Source organism: Tetrao urogallus (genome assembly GCF_951394365.1).
Source record: "Tetrao urogallus genome assembly, chromosome: 15".
NCBI classification, from domain to species: Eukaryota; Metazoa; Chordata; class Aves; order Galliformes; family Phasianidae; genus Tetrao; species Tetrao urogallus.
The window spans coordinates 2693817-2708525 of NC_136828.1; the positions used below are offsets into that span (position 1 = coordinate 2693817).

Sequence of the window (14709 nt, forward strand, 5' to 3'; positions counted from 1 at the left end):
TCCCTTTCCCTCCCCTTTTTGTATTCCCAGTGAATGGCTGCCAGCCCCTGCCAGCTCTGCCTCTTAGAGCTTCCACTTGTGATTCCTGGAAGGCAGACAGGCGTGAATGAATAAGAGCCTAACAGAGAGCAATCACTTGTTACAGCAAGTCTTCTTTTACCCCTTTCTTCAGATACAGCACAAAGAATCCCTCTCTGCAGTCTGAGACGGTTCATTACAAGAGAGGGGTAAGCCAGCAATTCTCCCTGCCTTCTTTCAAGATTGATTTCTCAGACTGGAAGGATGACGAGGTAAGTCTTTCATTCGTGTTGCCTTCTTTCCACAACTCTGTTGCCCCAGAAGCATTGGCCTCTGTTTAGTATCACTGAGATACGGCTGGAAGATTTGCCCTCAGAGCTGCCACGGCACGCTTTGTGGGTGTGAGACAAACAGGGCCTTGGGAGCAGCAGATATGAACACTGCCTGGGAACTTGGCAAAAAGATGAGGGAAACAGGGAAGAAAAGAAACTGAAAGAAGCAACTTCTGATAACGCTGATCAGCTGGCATCCCAGCAGCTGGCGTACGAGGGAGACAGCAGAGATTGGCACAGGAGCTGTTCCCAGAGCAACCCACACTCTGCAGCCTTGTTCTCCCTGTCAGCCAGAGAACTTGTGGGAACAAATGTGCCCCTGTTCACTTGCTAAGTCTTACCCGGTTACTTTGGGACAGAGCTGATAAAGATTCTGAAAGGGCCTGTCTTCATCTCTCCCTTTTGTTTTTTTTTGGCTTGTCATTTAGACCAGACTCCAGTGGTCTCCAAAATGGGATACATGCAGCAGTAAACGTTGATAATTCATAAATTTATGTATGTATATATACATATATATATACACAAGGAGTGTATGACCCAAATTGTTATATTGATGGGAGTGAAAAATTGAAATAGTTTGGAGACTGCTGATCTAAAAATAAGTCTTACTCTGTTTAAGGGCTGTGTCCTGCATTATGAGCTCAAGCAGTACCGTGCAGTGGGGGGATATTCTCCCCCCTGGGGCAGATCCACACTGGTTCATTAATGCCCAATAAGGGGATGCCTTCATCCTTTTATTTTTCTTTAACCCATAACTGCAAACAGATGAAGGTTTGGTTTTAATTAAGCTCTGTGGCTTTTACTACATAGCAAGATCTATGGAGTCCTATTAATTTTGGTATCTCTGTAGAATTCCAGTCCAGGCAGTAACTCTGCTTCTTGAGCCTCTAAATGTTGGCCCAAGAGCTTCCCTGCATGTTACACAAGGCAGAAAGGCTTTGCTGTTTGCCCTCCTCTGTGCAGAGCTGTCCTGAGACATTCCTCATGCAGAGGAGTTGGTCTGTAGCTACTGCTAATACACTTGTTCCTGCAGACCCTTCTCCCAGGTCAAAATTAATACAATGCTCATTTCTTCTCTCCGGCTTGTATAAGAGCATTGTGTATGTGAACCCTAATAGGAAACACTACCTATTAAAAAATTAAGATTAAAAAAAAGAAAAAAGGAAAGAAAGAAAAGTCATCTTTCATGTATTTTGAAAAGATTGAATAGCTATTGTCTTGGAGTTGCAGTTTTAACTAGAATCAGTCGTGTGCTGTAACAGCGCTGTGCCAGTTAGCAGGAGCCTGCAGAGTCTGGCCTCCTGATGTCCTGGTTTCTCTGCCAATATATGATTTCACAAGTTCAGCCTACAAAAGCCTGGAAGAGCTGCTTTTCAACCCCTTCTGTCATCTGAGGGAACTGGAAAGTAGGAGCTCAGATCCCTTTCTTATAGAGTTGGGAAGCTTGGTTTTCACTTTTGTTCCTGCCAGCAAGGTTTTAATTTGAGTACTAAAGTCACAGCTTTGACTGCTTAAAGGAGAAGGGAGATGCAGTGGAAAAGTAAGTTTCTAGCTCCCTTCACTTGATTCTGCTGCATCCTCTGGTCTTCTTCATTGCTTTCATGGGGGCTCTGGTTGTTGAGACAATGTGGGACAAGCACTGTGATTCAGAAGTTTCTTTCCCCACTTTGGCTGTGTGTATACGTTGTTTGTTTTTTTTCTCTCAAGTGCAGTAAAATGCTGAATCTTCTTAACTGTCCCTTGAAATGCAGTGCTTTTATCTGACAGCTGGCTGTTATCATTCAGCTGTGTACAGTTATGTGTTCAGTTGCCCTCCTACTTCAGTGTTGGTGTTGTCAAAAAAAAAAAAGAGAGATTTGTTTCATGCTTTTGCTCAGTTAATACTTGGAGATGATGTAGTTCTTGGCTGGTCAGCAGAATGGAAAATAGTGTTACGTTGAGTTGTTATGTGGAAAAACCTTATAAAAACCTTGTAAAAACACCTTTTTACTTTGTTTTCATAACACGCTGGTTTGCTTGTGAGCTATAGTGTAAGGCTTGTGTTGGCAGTTATTTTCAAGCCCCTAAAAATGATTGGGAAATGAACCATTAAAGCGGCCTTTTGTTTGAGAATGCAATAGTTTATATGGTATAGCAAGCACAGTTGGTTGCTTTACTGTGATGCGACTTTTCTTCCTCATGGACAAAAAGTAGCTGTTGTGTTATGGTAATAAATCAGAGCAGGAAGCAAAGCAAGGCCTTAAGCTTCTTTCAGCAGTCTTAATCAGCTGTCCTCGATTAATGATGTTTTTCGTTCTCTGGTATGCTGTAATAGCTCAAAAATACAGGATAGAAAATAGCAGCCCTATTAGTTTAATCTAACAAGTACTGAGATGTTAAATGATGCTTTTATGTTCTCTGTGTTACTCTGCTCATTTCAAAGGAGATTATGGTCACTTGAAGGAGGAATAAAATGTGGAATCATCATACAGAGAATGAAAATCTGCAACCCTCAGGTTTGAAGAATATCGGAGACAGCAGGGCTCAAGGCAGAAGGTCTTCCAGCACGTGCTTTCCACGTAGAGTGGGATATGCATTTTTGAGCAGTTGTGTGCATAATGCAGCTGGGAGTTATTTCTAGAAAACGTTCAGATCGTGTGCCTTTGAGCCACTCAACTACTGACAGAAGAGCAGTAGGCTTGGGATTGCCTCTGCTCCCACACAGCCCATGGGAGACTGTGAGTTGTAGACCAGAGCACGTGCATGCAGCCAGTAGCAGAGCTGCAGCCATGTGAGCAGTGGGCTGAGGCCTCTTGGTGGATGGATGCCAAGGTACATCATGTCCACGTGCAGTTATCAGCATTTAGCTGTAGTTCATCCAGAGTGGAACCATCTCCAGCTCTGCCAGGGCTTGCTGTGAGGGTTGCCTCGCATCCAATCTGGCGTTCTGGTTTGGCATTTTTGGTGATGACTGAGATTTTCCTCCTGGTGTATCTTTTGAAAGCCTTAATGGAGGAAATCACAGCTCCAGTGGTGCAGAGGGTGAGGAAAGATCAGGAGGCCCCAAAGCATCACCTGAAGGACCCTGCGACGCTTTGAAGTGAGTCTCAGCTTTCACGGGAAACTGGAAACAGGCTGCCTGGAGCACCATGGTGAAAGGACACCTTTTTCTCTCTTGGCAAGAGATGAGACAAGAAAACCAAATCAGTAATTAATAGAAACGCTAGAAATCCAGTATGTGAGCCACTTCTGTTCCTGGCACAGGACAGTGTTTGTAAGGTTGTATTTTTCTTGCGTGTATAAGATCACACGTAGCTTTTGAAGTGCTTTAATGAAGTGCAAGGCAAAGGAAGAAATTTAGTCTATTTTCCTTGCACTCAAGGAAACTCTCAACTCTTAAATTTTCACTCTCATCCATTAGAAGGTCAGGGACCTGAGCTTCATAACATGCCAAGAGATGGAAATCAGTCTGGTGTTTCTTCAAAGCGCAGTGTGAGCTTGAAGTTTTGCAGATTTCATTCTACATCTTCAAGAACTTCATACACGAATAAGGGTTGGTTTTTTTGTGGTGTAGGGAGCATAATGTGTACTGCTGTTCTGCAGTCACGGAATGGCTTGAGTTGGAGTGGACCTTACAGCCTCTCCAACCCCTCAGAAAGGGCTAAATTATCAATCAGGGCTAAATAATGCAGAGAATTCTGCTTTTAGTGCTTCCTGAGGCCTCATATCTCTGAGGCCCATGGGCGCAGCTGGGGTGGTAGCACAGCCTTTAGTGGGAGAGCCTGCTGCCCTTGCAGGTGAAAGCTTGGTATCCTGTAACTTCATTCTTCTATTGCTAATGCTCTTGCAAGTCTTCAGACAGGCCTGGTGTCAATTGTCTAAATTGATGTTGTTTCTTTCCCTCAGCTGAACTTTGACTTGGACCGTGGTGTGTTTCCAGTGGTCATCAGAGCAGTGGTGGATGAAGGGGATGGTAAGCACGGCATACGCTCGCTCAGTCTTCTGTCTGGCTGGATGTTAAGTGACCCTTTATGGGATGCCTCGTTCTGCAAAAGCAAACACATTTTACAAGCAGCAAAGTTGTGGGGAGCCTTTCCAGAATGAAATTATTTCAGGAATTCACCATCACTTTCTTTCATTAAAAGAGTCGAGCTAATCACAGACTCTTACATAAAGATATGCTTTTAAAGGTAGCCTTGATTTTTTGACAGGAGAATTGGCCGGGTAGTTAGTGTTGGAGTGGGGTTTAGGATAGCTGGGGTTAGGTGTTGGCTCTGCCACCAGAGTCTGGCGCAAACTGGAACAAATGATTCCCTCTCTTTTTTAGTTTTGTGTTTGCTTTGTTTTGTAACACAAGGATGGAGTTTGTATCTTCTACCTCTTTGAGGTTTGAATCATCCTTGTGAAAGCTAGAGCTGTCTGTAGGGCTGAGGAACTCTCAGAAGAAAAGAAAGGGCTTTTAAATCCTCAGGCCACTGTTCAACCACAGACAAATTAATTCAGCACTTTAAAACTACATTCTTTTTCCCAAAGGAAGTTGAATGGTATTAATAAAAGAGCATGACTTTTGATGGTAAATAATACTGCTGGTTACATTTAAAGCACGCTGCCCTTTAAGAGAAGAGTGGGCAGTAAATGTTTAGATTGTTAATCACCTTGTGCTGTGTTTTCCTTTGGGTGTGTGTGCTTTTGGGCTCTGTGTGTTTGCACTCATTCTGAGCGCTGGTGATGGAAGGGGCACAAGAAAGTCACATGTTTTTCTCTACAACTGATGGCTGTTGTGCTCAGCAGGACCAGCATTCCCCTTCTGCTTTTTGCAACTTTTGGTCCCAAACTGAAGAAAAATCAGAAAGGAAAAAATCCCTTTTAGATTGTATTGTTTATTGCAGTTTGTGTGCTCTGCTTCCTGTGTGAAAGAAGTTCACTGCATTATTTTACAGTCCTCCAAGCAAACAGAACTGGAGGAAGCTATTTAAAGTGTGACCAACACAGCATAGTGCAACAGAAAATAAATTGTTTTTAGAGTGCATCTGTTTTTACTGATTTCAGGTGCTGTTAGTAATATTGACATATATATCCTGACCACGGATAAAAAAACAACTTCCACTATATGCTGAACTTTTGCCAATGTGTTTCTACTTTCTTATGTCAGACGTATTGAGAAAGACCAAAAATAGAACAGGAGGCAGCATGGGAAGCATACATTTATGCATATAATATGTCAGCTCTTAGCCAACAGTGAACTGTCATCTATATTAATAGCCTGGAAACACAATTTCTTTTAAATGCTCTCCTGGATAGAATATCACCACAAAAATATGTGACACTTGAACAAGATTGGGAGAAATTGCTGTGTGTTCTGGTTCTTTTTTACTGATGAGATGGGCAGGAGCTAGACTTGTGTGTTTGGAGTATCTGGGAAATGACAGCTAGCTTGTGACTACTTGCAATGAATAAAATTGAATGGGAAATTAAAATAGCAGTCAGCAAGATGTTGGTTTGGACTGATTTCTGCCAGGGAGATGTTTGTGCTCCTTGAAGAATGTAAGCTTGCAGCGCTAGCACTCTTCATTCCTGCTTGTGGAACTGCTCTCAGTAAAAGTGCAGAAATCCTTAGGGGATGGAAGGTGCTGTGCTGCTCAGCCATATGTGCTGCTTGAATGAACAGGATATGAAGGGAAGCCGTGTCTGTTATCTCTTCTTCGGCTGTTCAGACTGCAGTGAGGGACCTGCGCTTCATTTACTCAGTGATCTGGAACAGACTGCCCTTGTCTGGCAGGGAGGGAGCATGCAGGTGAAATCCCAGTTCTAGCCCTCTGTTCTGGATACCACTGTGTTCCTGAGCACATCCTCATTGCTGTGACCATTCTTGACTATCTTAGCGTATCTGCAGCCCTGGACTCCTGTTCCAGAGACTGCTGTTTCCAAACACGGTCTCTGTGCCACAGCCCAGTGAATGGTTCCTGTTTTGCCTTTGTTGTTCATGGCCCCCCAAAGAATCTATCAAGCTCCCATCCCTTTTTAGACATCACAGGAGTCATTTTCTTCAGCTGTTTACATTCTGGCACAGAGCTCATAGAGCTGCCTATCTGCTCTTCTGCACGTGCTGACCACAGCACCCGTATTCCAGGCAGGGCTGGGTGGTGGCATACCTTTCCGTCCTTTGGAGATTCCTCCAAGATTCCCATTTCCACAGAGTGATTGTAGTTAGACAAAATGTAGACAATTGGGGCTGAACAGAACTGTGGATTCTTGAGTCAAGATTGTGCCTTGGTTTCCTCTATTTAGCACTTATGTTTCCCTGTGGCTTTTTTTGATGGTAGAGTCATGGATGCAGCATACAGAAACCTCTGTTGGCCCCTTGTGAATGCTGTTGGATTAAGAAGGGGGCCTCTGATTTGGAAGAGGAGGATGGGATATTTGTCACTGGGGAAAAAAAGATCTGATAACTGGACAGAGATGTTTTGCTGTCCAGACATATGAGAAATAAAGGTTCTACAAGCATGTAGGATTAGACTGTAATAAAGTAGTAAGTACTGGGGCTGGAAGGGCTGCCAGCTGCTGTTAAAGCTGATAGATTTATTTCTCTGTGGTAAATTCAGGTAACTACAGCCAAGAATACAGGGAGAGAGCAAAATGCCATTGAACTCTTTGTTTTAGTGTTTCCTATGCATCCTGTGTTTTAGCAGCTTCCTTATGGGTATCTTATAAGGGACAGTGTCAAAAGCCTCACCGAAGTCCTGTGGGACAGCACGCACTGCTCCTCTCATCCATCAGGCTGGTCATTATAGAAGCTTATCAGGTTGGTCAGGCCTGATGATTGTTGAATCCATGCTGACTACTCCTGACAATTTCCTTCCCCTTCATGTGCCTGGAAATGATTTCCAGGATGAGCTGTTGCATCATCACGTTCCCAGGGACTGAGGTGAAGCTGGCTGGTCTGCGGGTCCCCAGGTCTTCCTTCTTTTAAACAGCAAAAGGAGGTGAAGGTGGTATCGGTTTAAAAAGTGCAAATTCTAAAATCTGACCAAAATTCAGCTCACGGTGATGTCATGCTTGTGCTGCTTTCAATGTTTAACCAGGAGCGTTCTGTCTTTCTGCAGTGGTGGTTGAGGTGACAGGCCATGCCCATGTTCTTCTGGCTGCATTTGAAAAGGTAAATGACTTCTCTTTTCCGTCCTTATCACTGTATATGTAAATATTTCCACGGGTCATTAGTTTGTGTTGATATATCACTTAGCACAGTGGGGTCCTGGCATGAAACTAGAGTTCAGGAGTGGCACTGGAGAACAAATAATAGCTTGCAGCAACTGCTGGGCAGTGTGTAATCACTGTTTGTACCTGAGCTGGTCAGTCAGCTAATTGTAGCTGGTGTTTCCTGTGTGTGGGGAGAGGGTGTGCCGTGGTACCTGTGATGTTTGAGAGTGGTAGATGTTGACCAAGGCTGCTGGTGTGCAGCTTTCCAGGGCCTTGGGATCAGTTTACAAAACTGGATTTGCTGTGTCCAGAGCCTGCTGCACCTTTGTTTGGCCTTACCTTATGCTTAGCACCAAGCCCTTTTATGGCTCAGGGTACATCAGGCATAAAGGCTTCACTTTTCCTTGATAGTAGCTGACCTGAGCATTGTCAATGCAGGGAGGCTGAGCACAAGCTTTGATTGGAGTCTCTTCGCATGGTGACTGTACCTTGAAAACATTTACAAGATTTCTAAGTACTTTATGTTGTGTCTGGACACATGTCCTGGGCAAGTGACGTGTAGTGACATCCTAAGATGAGGCAAATGTTGCTGGAGTAGAGTTGGGCATGTTGAAGAGAGCAGCATTAGTGCTGTGCTGTTAGAACTTCCTGCTTCCAGGCTGGCACGTGGGCTGACTTCTCAGTCTGCTCCGTCCCTGCCATGTCCAGAAGTAAGCAGGAGTAAGTTGCCAGGACTTATCCTAGGTGGATAGTGTAGATGGTGATATTCTGAGTCAGAGGGCCTGGGCAGCACAGTCAGTCCTCAGGAAGCCCTGTGGTTGGAAGATGCTCGAGGTTTGGTTTGTTGTTTAGCTCGGTATGCGTTGGACTTACTGCGGACAATTAGATCTGTGAGAAATGAGATGGGCAGCTGCAGCACTTCTGGGACTGTTCTTCTAATTGCCTTGTCCAGATGAGCTGGAAAGATCAAAAAGTCTCTGGAATCCCTCAGTCATTGCTTGGCAGCACCTGGGGGAGGACAGTGTGGGCAGCAGGTCCTTGGGAAAGGCTGTAGAGTTTGGAGTCCTGCTGTCATCTTGGTGAGACTGCACTGCAGAATCCTAGGGCCAGCGCTTGGTAACTGCCTTGTAGAAATGTCTTTCCCTGAGATACCTTCCAATGGAACAAGCTTAGTTCCCATAGTTGTGAGAAATGGCACCTAGGCTGTGACTGATAGCATAAAGTGCTACATCTCCCAGTGCATGTTAAATATGCTGGAGATTGTTAGAGCTGTTACGGTGTTTTCTGGGTCCCATACAGCTGCAAACCCTGAGAACACAGTCACGCAGCTGGCTTTGGGGAAGGAAGGGCAGTGCCAAGCCCTGCAGAGTGGTCTGGTGTGTATTGGGAGTGTGTTAATGTGAGGGCAGAAGTGAAGCGTTGGAAACTTCCGGCTCATGAGGAAAGTAGCTTAACCACTCCAGCTGTGGAAGCAGGCTTTCAAGAATTATAGATAATTTCCATGTACTGTGCAGAGCTTTTGAGCTGTCTGGATACATAAAGGTGATGGCAGAAGTCCCCTGAGTGCTCAGGAAGCTGAACAACTGAATTGGGAACCGACTAAAGCTGCTCAGGCCATTCCATCAATGCTGGCTCATGCCTTGTGTCCAGCTCAAACGCTGAATCTGCTTCCCTTCTTTTCCCAGTCTGTGTGTGCTCTGAGAGGGAGGTGCCAGTGAGGCCACTCCTGACTTCTGATCTTCCAGCTGAATGCTTAAAACAAGATAAAAAATTTTTTTAAAGGTCAGAGGGCAAAGTGCTTACAGAGTTCTTTCTCCTCCTGTCCTTAGAATAATTGCAGCTTTTGAAGTGTAGGTATATCAATCTGGAGGAGGTTTTTGCTAATAATCACTGCTGCTGATCAGCAAAGTATGTTTGGAGGACAGGCAGGTCAGCAGGCTCAGCAGCTCGCTGTTGGTGTGCGTCTTTAAGAGCAGAACTGTAACCTTGACACTGCACAGTGTCTGACTTTGTAGCTTTTCCAAGGTCAGAAACTTGGCTCGTTGTGTTTGCCTGGAAAACAGTACTGTTTTGTCTTTTGGTGTAACATTTTTGTGCCTTCCTTCTGAAACTCCTCCAGCAAACAGATGCGTGTCTGCAGCTGCTCGCAGCAGTAGGCCTTGTTGGAGTTTCCCCTCAGTCTCCTTCCGTGCTCTCAATACTCTGGCAGAGGAGTTGGTTTGATTCCCATCAGTTGGCACTTGGGGATGAGGGAGAAAATAGAACTGGCACATTATTCCTGATGCTAATTCTGACACCAGGTACACACAGAATTGTTACAGTCGTGCCTGCTGCAGCCATGCCAATGACGTGCTAGAGGTGCTGAGGCAGAGTACGTGTTTCTGACTGCAGCCAGTGGCCAAGCCTTGCTGTCAGCCTTGTGCCACCCCCTGCTCGCCTGGGGCTCCAGCCTCGAGAATGGCTCTGACTCTGGATGTTACCTAGGGAGTTAACAAATACCTCCTGCCAATTATTGCTGCATTTGTTGAAGAAATGTTTGCACCCAGCTGGACTGGCTGCACCCTGAAAGCATGCAGTGTGCCAATGGATTTCTGTGCATGCTCTGACCCACTTGAGCCAAGAGGCTAATAACTGGAGCCAGCTCCATCTGCCTCTGTGCTGCAGTGAACAAGGAGCACACTGATGCCCTGTTCCACTGCCTGCTGGGAGCGGTTGGTGTTCAGGTTATAATACACATGCCACTTTTCCCTTAGCTAAGAGATGACAACTGATCATTACCCTGCTTTAATTTTTGTACATTTTGTCTGTTTAATGCGTTTCTTTTTTATTTTTTTCCTCCTAGCATGTCGATGGCAGTTTCTCCGTGAAGCCATTAAAACAGAAGCAGATTGTAAGTACTTGTTTGTTGCTGATTAAAGTCGTATTTCTGTGCCAGAGACACTCAGTGGTACCCAGTGGGAAGCTTTGATATTAGTTCACCAAAGGCCTGACAGCTTGGCTACTAAGCTCAGATAGCACCAGCAAAGTGGGTTAGTGTTGGGCTGGATGTTGTGTGCCGTGTGTGTTGGGGGAACAAACATGGCAGTGCAGTCATGCAAGCCTGTTTATTCTTCTCTGCAAGTCAGGCACTGTATAAATTCAGTCTTCCTTATATATTGCTGCCTCACAGATATTTGGTGCTTTTATGAAATTGGGACCGCAGTGCTGATGTTTTGATCTCTGTGTAGGTGTGTGTAAATTAGGTTTGTGTAAATGAGCTTAAGGTTTGTATAAATGAGCTTAAGGACTATGGATGTTAAGTAAAATGAGCCACATCTGTGTGTCCACACTGCCTGGTTGCTTTAAGTTCTGTGTTTTGTGCTGTGGAAGGATATCTTTGCTGACTCATGTCCTACGTAGAGGCTGATTACTGTTAGGTTTCCACATATGTGGATGTGAAAATAATAAGGGATCTTATGCGTATCTTCTCCCTGCATAAGCTTCCTTTTTGTGTCTGTAGTATCTCTGGAGAAATCCCATGGATTGAAACCTTTTGGCCCAACCTGCCTGTCCCCTGTGAGTATCCTGGGACTTGAGCAGGCACAGACACCATTGTTCTTTGACTCTGGCTTATACAGACTGCACACACATGAGGAGGGCAAGGCAAGAAGGAAGAATGGCAAACAAAATGTTAGGGATTTGTAGCCCTCTTTTAGCCCGGTCCAGAGTGGTGCAATGCACAGAAACTGTGCAAAGCCTTATCAAGATTGAAATTGCACTTGGTCCTGCATGGAGAGAAATGCATAAGCAAATGCAGACTTCTAAAGATTGCCAAGAGTTTAAGCTTCTGAAAGACAATTGGGTAGCAATCCTGCTGCAAGATCAGATTGAAATGTCTTGGTGACAGAGAAGAAATAAGGTTGAACATACAAGTAGGCTGTTCAAATGGATCTGGGAGATGCTCTGTTTCCTGAGAAACTGACTTAAATAGCCTGGCAGCTTTGGTATGCATCTTGCATATTGTATGAAGGATAATGCTCTTCGGGTTAGATCAATCCAATCTGATATTGTTCTGGTGCATGGTCTTAAGAGACACAAAATATGAGGTGGGAATTCAGCAGATCGTGTGGTACTGAGAGCAGTGATTCAGTCATGTTACTTTGGAGTCCTCGCAGAGCAGTGGCTTATGTAAAACTTGGCTGAAGTAAGGGGACTTTCAGTACCTGACTGGCTTCCTCCTACCATTCCTGCATCTGCTGTAGTCTTGTCATCCTTTTCATTGCTGGAGCTCTCATCAAGTCTGAGCATTACTCACCAGATCTGTCTGGATTCTTCCCACATCTTGAAATTACTTCCTTGTTGCTTGGAAACTCGACCCTTCTCGTCCTTGTTGCCGTAACCTCCATCCTCACTGCAGTACACACAGCATGCAGTGTTCTCATTTCCTTGTTGTTCTTGAACATACAGTATTTGTGTGATAATCACGGATAAGTTGAGCTTTGTGCTTCGTGCTGCAGAAATATGTTTTTGCATCGTCTTTTTTTCCATCCTCGTTTCACACTAATGCTCCTCAGATTCTCCTCTTAGCCATGCTTGGCTCTTTTCTGCAGCTTTACCTCCTCTGTGACTGATTCAGTCATAGAGGCTTGTTGGTGCTCCCTGCTCCTCATCAGGCACTTCTGCAGCACGTTGTTGGGACTGTCCTGTTTTCAAGAACAGTATGGGTGAACTGACAGACATACTCTTACCTTTTGTTTTTGAAAATCATTTTGCACTGTGACTTTTGGTTGCCTTTTTTCTTTGTTTCAGGGCATTATCTTGTCTGATGACTGTATTAGGATGAGCAGTCCCTTTCCCGATAGAAATGTTGATAGAAATTAGCTGCCTCAGAGCAACAGCTGTAAATGGCTTTGTCTCTGCAGAACCTATCTTGCAGATTTCTTTCAGATAAGATTTCTAAGCTGTCTGTGCTGAGACCAAGTGGTTATGAAGTTGGTGTTTGAAGCAGACTGGGGAGAAGGTGCAGGCTTCTTGCCCTTGAGAATTTACAAGAGTTTGGAATAAACTACACCCAGCAGAAAGCCACAAGGTTCACTCCCTTGAACTGGCCAGAACTGCATCAGTCAGGGTTCTGCACCCCAGTGCTGTGCTGCAGCTGCAGTGTGAGCTCCCCCACGTGCCTGGTGCAGAATGCAAGCCCTGGAGGTACGTGGGATAAAAAGGCAGATGGGAGGGAAGTGTGAGCTGTTTTGGAGTATGAGCTGCGGTTTTCAGCCAGCAAAGTTCCGTGTTCAGTAACTCACTGAACTGTGAGTGCTGTGCATGCACTCGTGGTCTGTCCTTCAGGTTTGCTCCTGCCCAGCAGAAGCAGCCTTAGCTCTCCCTGTCAGGGCTTCATTGCAGTGCTGGAGATGAGTTACCAGCCTGAGCCCTGCGCTCGTCCTTCCTCTGAGCTTGGTTCTATTGCAGAGTGGTTCCTGGCTGAGTCCCAGGTCTGCATCCTACAGGTGTTGTTAGCAGCCAGCCGGGGATGGTTCCAGAAATCAGTGCACAAGGGCACGCATGTGGTGGGAACATCCAGAAGAGTGCATTCTGCAGGGAGAGCTGGGTGCTGTGCTGGAAAAGGCTGCTGAGCTCTGAGGGAGCAGAGCAGTGTGGTGCTAGCTGCACTTTGTTCCACATTTTCTTCTGCTCAGAGAAGAGCATTACAATGGTGAGCTGACAGAAAGCAGCTTGTTTATCTTGCCTTTTATTTAATGACGTGCATACATGGCTATGAGCTCTCTGAATTGATGTTGGATTGCTATGCACATTAATGCACTGTGTGCATCGTTCTCCATTTTAGTACTCTGGGCTTCCCAAATGGAGGACTGTGTTGCTAGAAGTGTTCTCTAAGGAAGTTCCTTCCCCACCACGACATGGTTAGCTGACTCTTGCAGTGAAGCAGCGTGTGCTTGTCTGTCTGTGCTGGCACAGCATGAGTCCTTCCCACTCAGTGTTTGGTTGTCGGTGCTTTTTTTTCTTGGCAGTTTGTAAAATTTAATGCTTACATGTTCTCTCCCATTGGTTTTAAAATAGAAGTAAACTCTTGCTAGAAGAACACACAGTACCACTGAAACTAATGTAGCATCTGCATCTATAGGAGCACAGAGCAGAAGTATGGAGTATGTTGGGAATAATCCATCTGTGTAATGCTATAAATGCTTCCCCATTGCAGCCTTTCTTCTGTCTGCCCCTCCTTGCCAGTGCCCAGATTCCTGGGTGCTTTGTGTGCACGGATCTCTTAAGCTCTTTGGGAGCAGGAAGCAGCAGCTAATGAGCTGGACTGCTTTGTTCTCTCAGCCAAAATCAGCCATAGTGTATGTACCAACCTGCTCTTAAATGAAAAGAACATGGTTGAATGGGAACAGATGGAATAAAGAGAGCCAGAGAGGAAGCATGATCTGCAGTTGGCCAGTGGCACTTGTGTGCATCAGGTGGGTCTGAATTTAGCAACAGAAGCCTTGGGAAGGATGACGTGCTGCGGGAGAGATGAGAAGGTGAGGGACAGCACAGTGTAGTATCACCTATTGCTAATTTACCCCTGCAGTTTTAAAACTTAGAGATCTTGTAGTAAGAGCCATGTTGTGCTGCTCGCTCTTTTCTTAGTAGAGCCACATGAGCTTCTTGTGGGATTTCTTTTGAAGCAAGCAGTAAAATGAACACAGAATCCTGCAGAGACTTGGGTCTCTCCCTTCCTGATGTATTTTGCTCTTTGAGCTGGCTGTTGTGCACTCAGTATCGCTCAGCATGATCCTCGGAGGAGTCGGGATGCTGTGAAAAGACTCTCTTTGACATGTTGAGTTGTAAAAGGACAGCTCCCACATAATTGTTCACAAACTTCCTGAGACGCTGCAGAGGATTTTGCTCGACGGTCCAACTGCTGACCTCAGTGCCTTGAAATGCAGGCCTAGAACAGATTGCATGCTGAGTTAAATGGGCAGACTCTGGAATTGGTTTGTTAAAGCTGCTGCATCCCAGCTCAGAGCATTTCTAAACTAGTAGGCAGGCTGGATGTAACTAGCTTGTGCTCCCATCTTGGCATGGAGCGTGTTCTGCAGCACTGAAATCCGACAGCACAGCCATTGCTCTTCTGAGCACCTGGCTTGACAGAGGAGGAGGAGCAAGGCTGATAACACCTGGAAATGCCAAAAGCCCTAGAAAA

At 45.3% G+C, this 14709-nt stretch overlaps 1 protein-coding gene across 2 annotated transcripts in view; it reads left to right on the top strand.

Annotated features, from left to right (window-relative positions):
- MGRN1 (mahogunin ring finger 1) overlaps nucleotides 1-14709 on the top strand; it is a gene marked incomplete at both ends in the record, with an annotated part of 47651 nt that overhangs the window by 21919 nt on the left and 11023 nt on the right. For both annotated transcript variants that reach the window (XM_079543093.1, XM_079543094.1), the window contains 4 exons: nucleotides 173-290; nucleotides 4236-4302; nucleotides 7433-7485; nucleotides 10369-10416. In XM_079543093.1, the coding sequence (XP_079399219.1) occupies nucleotides 173-290; nucleotides 4236-4302; nucleotides 7433-7485; nucleotides 10369-10416 (286 nt within the window). The remainder of the gene's footprint in view (nucleotides 1-172; nucleotides 291-4235; nucleotides 4303-7432; nucleotides 7486-10368; nucleotides 10417-14709) is intronic.